This window comes from Sciurus carolinensis, chromosome 12 (genome assembly GCF_902686445.1).
Source record: "Sciurus carolinensis chromosome 12, mSciCar1.2, whole genome shotgun sequence".
Classification (NCBI taxonomy): Eukaryota; Metazoa; Chordata; class Mammalia; order Rodentia; family Sciuridae; genus Sciurus; species Sciurus carolinensis.
The window spans coordinates 86,008,448-86,014,803 of NC_062224.1; the positions used below are offsets into that span (position 1 = coordinate 86,008,448).

Below are 6,356 nucleotides of genomic sequence, written 5' to 3' on the forward strand. Positions count from 1 at the left end.
GGAGAGGGAGGTTTGCACGCCACTGGGCAGGACTCTGGTCTTCACACAATACTCTTAGGCAGAAAACGGAAAGAAGCCTTTTCTGTCCACATCCCTTTTCAGTTCAGTGTTCAGAGATAGGTCCATTCTCTTGGGATGGGGGATAGGGGAGACAGAATCTGTAGGTAGGAAGCCTCTAGGTCAGAGCAGACCTGGGACTGACTATGCCAAGGCATCAAGGGTCATTGGGTTGAGCACCTGCCACCTCCAAGTACATGCCAGGGAGAGGATTGCAGTTAGTGACATCCCCAGGTCTCTGTGGGGCCACTACGGAGAGGCTTTGATTGCTCTCAAGGTTCGATCGACTCTCCCCTGTTCTCACAGGCAACTCTCCACATGTCCCCCAGCAGCAGGGTAAAAGTCAGAGAAGGTGGGCTGTCCAGGCAGTGGACAGCTATGGACAGCCTCTCTAGGGCCCGCACAGAGAAAACTGTGGATGGGGGAGGAACCCAACACGGGCTTGAGGCAGAGGCAGCAGGCCAGAACTCCCGGGGCCTGGGAAGCGTCCAGCAGCTGTCTGACGCCCACTGTGCGAACGGTGCCACAGCGCGCCCGCTGAGCAAACCCACCCCCTCGCAGTGACCGTTCGTCTAGAAGACGCTCCTTCCCCTTTCCCCCGCCTCTCCTCCTCTGTCCAAGGCCTGGGGGGCTGTGGTTCCAAGAAGTGGCAGACGGCGAGCCAGAAGGCTTGGACTGTCGGGTAAGCGCCCCCGCCGGGTCCCAGTCCTCCCCGCCCTGCGCCCTGCGCCTGCGAGTGTGGCGGAGCCCCGCCCCCGGGGGCCCTGCCGGGGCGGGTGCGCGGCGCGGAGGGGAGGGCCGGCGGGCCAGGAATGCGGGGCGGGCGGCCTAGGAGGCGAGCGGCGGAACATGTAAGGGCACATCCCGCGAGCTGCCGCCCAGCGCGCAGACAGAGCCCAGGGAGCAAGCGAGCGAGCGGGCCGGCGGGCGGTGGGGCTTACGGACCCGGGAGGCGCAGCGCACCGGGCAGAGGCGCGGCGAGATCGCTCGGTGCGGAGGAACCGGAGCGGGTTGAAGCAAGAGGCAAGCGAGGCGACAGCACGCACTGCCCGGGCGACCGTGTCCGAGGACTGCGGTGCGGACGCAGGTGGGCAGGGCGCATTGCCAGCCAGCCCCGGGGCCAGAATCCGGCGCTGCAGAGCCGGGAGGGACGCCGCGCCCTCCGCAGCCTCTAGCGTTCTGGGAACCTCGGAGTGCCCATGTCGGCGGCGGCGACAGTGCTCAAGGAGGGCGTGCTGGAGAAGCGCAGCGGCGGGCTGCTGCAGCTGTGGAAGCGCAAGCGCTGCGTGCTCACCGAGCGCGGGCTGCAGCTCTTCGAGGCCAAGGGCACCGGTGGCCGGCCCAAGGAGCTCAGCTTCGCTCGCATCAAGGCCGTGGAGTGCGTGGAGAGCACCGGGCGCCACATCTACTTCACACTAGTGACCGAGGGTGGCGGTGAGATCGACTTCCGCTGCCCCCTCGAAGACCCCGGCTGGAACGCCCAGATCACCCTGGGCCTGGTCAAGTTCAAGAACCAGCAGGCCATCCAGACAGTGCGGGCCCGGCAGAGTCTGGGGACCGGGACCCTCGTGTCCTAAACCACCAGGCATACCATCTTACCGTCATGCTCCCCACCACAGCGGTGCCCAGAGGTCATGCCAGGTAAGATCCTGGGAGACTGAGTCTTCTTTCTCTCCTTCCCTCCTCCCTCCTCTATCTCCTACAGAGAGAATCAGGGACCAGCACTCAACTTCAAAACTGGGCAATCCTAGGGAAGGTTCCTAAGGGCAACAGAGAATAGGAAGTCAGGAATCGGAGCTTGGGAGGCCTAGTGGGTGGTGGCAACCAAGCAGAGTTGGCCTTTCCCCTGCTGTATCCTGCAAGAGGGTCGTGAATGTGACTCCCTGAGAGGGAGCAGGGACAAATGGAATGGGTCTCTCCACAGGTAGATTAGCCCTGACTCAGATGAAGTGATGCTGGCCTGCATGTTCCCTTCAGGGCTCTGGGGGCTGCTGGACTACGACTTTCTGGGACCTGGGGAGAACTGAGGGTGGGGATGGGCAGCAGAGACCCACCCTCCTTCTAGAACGAATGCTTGTCACAGAGTTTGAGCATTGAATTGAGGCAGAAGGGCACATCCTTCAGTTAACAAAGGAGTCTTCAGGATTGGAACCGAAACCAAGGAGTCCCAGCTCACAAAGTGGGTCCTCAGAGGAGACCTTGCCTGACTGGCCTGAGGGTTCAAGCTACCCTTTCTGTAGAGTGGGTTTTGGGCTGGGGCTGAGTGTTTGGGAGAACAGGGGAGGTGGGGGAAGGGGTAGGCAGGTCAAGGCCAGGCCACTGATGCCAAGGGGATATGCCTGTCTGTCCACCAGTCTAGCCAAGTACCACCCAGGCCTGACTGGGCCAATGAAGGGAAGCTAGAATAGGGGATGGGGTACTGAGGAGGGCGGCTGACTGGCGGGTACAGGATGGGGTCATGAGTTGATATTTGTGACGTCTTAATCCTCATTGAGCAGTAGGGCAGAGGATGGAGGGCTGATTTGTGGTCTGGAAGGCTCAAGGGAGGGACCAGGAATAGAACCTAGAAGCCTGGCACTCCGCCCCATGCCCTCTTCCCCAGATGCCACTCCCTCCCCGTGGGAACTGGGAGCAGAGTTGAGGAAGGGTTTATACCACTCTGGGCTAACTTCTGTTGTGGAAATCTATATCCCCCCATCCCCATTCCACCTCCCGTAATACCTCAGGTGCCTCGCCCTGCATTTTCTCCGTTTGGACAAGTAGAGAGTCTCAGGGAGCCTGGGGCCCCATCTAGTGTCATGGCCCCTTTGATCCTCCTGTTAACTCCCTCCCACGCTGTATGAGGGTTGGATGAGAGGGTTGGACAAGAGGCTGGGTGTAAGGCAGACCTACTGTACTTAGAACGGATCTACATTGATCCTTCAGGCCTGGGAGGGGTGGTTTGGAGCGGGGGTGGGGAGGGGAGGGAAGGTGGGGAGGCAGGGGTCAGATTCCACTGAGCACAGCCTGTGGTTCAAATGCAGTCAGCTCTGTATCCAGGTCTGCTTCCAGGGATCAACCAGCCCAGAATCCAAAATAGCTGGAAAAAATTATGTTATATTGAATATGTACAGACTTCTTTTGGGGGTCATTTTTTCCCAAACAATATAGTATAACAACTATATAAGGATTACTTTGTAGTAAGTATTACAAGTAATCTATATGGAAGGTATGCATAGGTCATACGCTAAACCATGCCATTTTATATAAAATACTTGAACATCCAGATTTGGGTATACATGGGGTGCCCTGGAACTTTGGGTAATGAGGGACTGCTGTATTATTTTCTGCTTGTGCTGGTGTGGAAAAGGATGGGTCTGGTGCAATGCACCCAGCTCCTAGAAGATTCTCTTCTCCATCGTTGCCCTGTCCTAACCACTGTTCTTTCTCTCCAGCTTCCTTTCCCCTTTGACCGGTGGGAACCTGACTGTGCTTCACGTGGTAAGGCAGATGCCCTGGACCTTTGGAGGAGACATTGGAACTGAAGGAGTGGACAGGGCCAGGGGACGAGGACAGAAGCCTCCCCCTACCCTGGGGCTGAGGATGAAGATTCAGCTCCTGGATGTTCAGACTGGCGGAACATGCCCAGCTCAAGGTCTTCTAACCTCACGTGTGACGGTGGAGAGCTGGCATCAAAGCCCTCCCCACTGTGATCCTGCCTTTGGTTCTGCAGACTGCTGTAGCCCTGGCCTTGCCCCATGCCTGGAGGAAGGCATTCCCCCTGGGGCACTTGGCCAACTCCACAGGACTCAGGAGGCCAGTCTAGTGTCCAGAGAACAAACCACCCTTGGATAGCCTCTGGACTCACCTTGAGGAGGGGGAGCTGCTGGGCCTGAGGCCCATGCCTGGGGGTCTCCTGCTGCTTAGGTCCTTTTGGGACCCCCACCCTTCCAGGCCCTCTCTTTGCACACTTCTTCCTCCACCTCTACCCATCTTCCCCCCACTGCGGTGCTAGGCCTGGAGGTGGTGGGGGTGGGGTGGGGGTTTGGCCTTTACCATTTCATGTCTATTTCAAAATGAAGATGTCCCACAAAGAGAAGTAACCACACTGTTTGCTGAGTGAAATTCTTTGTCCACAAAGACCCAGGGCTTGGAGGATCTCTCCCTCTACCCCAGTTTCCCAATTCACAGCCCATTCTGAAATCTCTAGCCTGGTAGGGGACATGCCTTAGTGGCTCTAGGAATAAGGGGCCTCAGAGTGACTGAGAGATGCTACAATGGCCAATTCAGTACCTATAGATGCTTCTTCTATTGAAGGTGACCTTGCTCCTTCCATCCTGGAAGATGGCTCAGATTTCTGGGAAGAACATAACCCCTTGTCATGTATACACTCAGGCTTATGCATCTATATAGAAAGCGAGTGTCCCTTACTCGATGATTTAAAAGGACACTGGGGACACTGAAATGCAAATAGCTGCCCTGAGTGATAAATAAATCATTGATCCCCCACACCAATGGACTTTCCACTTTATGGCCTTTACTCCATCTTTCATAGTGTCTAACCTTCCCTGGGGCGGAACAGTAGCCTACTCCAAAGTCTTCAGAAGGAGCGAGAAGGTTGAGTGATCCCCTTCAACAATGTGAAGTCTTTGCTGTACTTTTAGCCTGCTTTGTTCTGATTTCTGCTTTCCAATCAGTCCCCCTGTCCCAGTCCCTCAGTCCTCAGGAGCATCTTGCTCATCTGAGATGTGAACTAGATTTCACAATTGAACATGAATTTACAATTTACAAAGGCACTTTTACAAATGTCCCACTTTGTATGTCATCAGGTCATACAGCCACCTGTGGATAACTTAATCCCATCATGGCAAATAAGCATCACCTTCCATGTCATCCAGATCACTGCTAAGAAAAAAAGGAGGCTGCCACCCTCGTCTATTCGAGCTATGTTAATGGGAAAGGATAAGCTGCTGCATCTTCCTATAAAGCAGCAATTGCTAAAGCAGAATCCTTGCTCTTTCAATAAACACAGGGTGACTGATGGAGGGGATTAAGGTGTAAAGAAAAGAGTTATCCAGGCCCTCAGAAATGGGAGTGTTCCTGAGCAGATGGGTTTGAGATAACAAGACAATTACTCAGCAAACTAAATGCCTCTAGTGGGATAGGCGCTCTGCTCTGCACTGAGGATACAGAAGCAAAAAGGCACTATCCAATCCTTATTCCCAGGAGTCAGATCCTAGTGGGGTGATAAATCATGCCAACTGGTACCTATGGAGCTGGTCCTAGGGAGCCAAGTGGGTGCCTGGTAATGTGTCCTCTGTCTCACACTATGTTGGCCTTAGCAGAGCTGGGAGGGATTATTCTGGGAGCTTGGCTGCAGAGGGCAATGAGAGGGACAGCTAGTGTGGGGTGTCAGGGAAGAGGGCAGTTGGAGGGTGGAGGTGGACGAGGGCTCCAGTTTCTGGCACTCTCTACGTTTTTGGAACACAGCCCTGTTGCTTCTAAGTAATGCTTTGGTTTTCGCTTTGGTTTCTCCCTGACTAGCAGAGTCCCAGGCCCTCTGAAGTGCATTGCTATGAGACCCTCTACAGACCTTGGAATGTAGTTAACTCCCAGGACACAACAGTATAGGCCGTGGCTGCTGTAATGAGTGGTCATTTAGCACCACTTGGAGAACGGGGGCTTCTTGAGGGTTCTAAAAGTCCTGGCAGCACAGAGATCTGGGGTTCCCAAGCCAGGTTTTTAAAAAAGAATAGTGACCTCTTTTGGGAATCTTTGCCTCTCTGATAAGGAATGGGCACCCTGCTTCCTGGGTTCAGGGGTGTCTTCACTGCTCTGAATTTTGTGACTCTGAATTTCAAAGCAGCAAAGGCCTTTACCCTACGAATGCTTGGCTGGACAGCAGAGCAGGGTCAAGCCCCCTTTGGGGGTACAAACAGGCTCTGATGGTGCCAGCAGACAGGCATGAGATGGAAAAACTTTGCTCAGTTGGGCCGAGGACGCTGTGAATCCAGGGAGGGGCTGTTGCCACCAGCTCTCCCCCTGCCCTGCTCACCCCCACCCAATACGTGAGTCATCTATGGGAAAATGAGACAGGGCAAGTCTCAGCCAGGCAACTGGGAGTCCGCTGCGGTGGGGTGGGGAGGCCGAGGGGAGAAGGGACGGGCTTGGTCTGGTCAGGGTGAGCTGGGTTGGGAGCTGAGGCTTGGGCAAGAGTGAGCCTGTTGCGAGGCTGGGAATGGAGACGAGTGTGAAGAGCTAGATGAGAGTCCTCGGGCTGGAAGGAGTCGGAACGGACCCCCAGGGCATGGTGGGTGGTC

General features: G+C 55.6%; 1 protein-coding gene across 1 annotated transcript; it reads left to right on the plus strand.

Annotated features, from left to right (window-relative positions):
• The first annotated feature begins 715 nt into the window (after nucleotides 1-715).
• Phlda3 (pleckstrin homology like domain family A member 3) lies at nucleotides 716-4,142 on the plus strand. Its single transcript, XM_047521733.1, has 2 exons — nucleotides 716-1,698; nucleotides 3,492-4,142. The coding sequence occupies exon 1, from the start codon at nucleotides 1,257-1,259 to the stop codon at nucleotides 1,632-1,634; it is 378 nt and encodes a 125-aa protein (XP_047377689.1). The 5' UTR covers nucleotides 716-1,256; the 3' UTR covers nucleotides 1,635-1,698; nucleotides 3,492-4,142.
• Nucleotides 4,143-6,356: the final 2,214 nt, after the last annotated feature.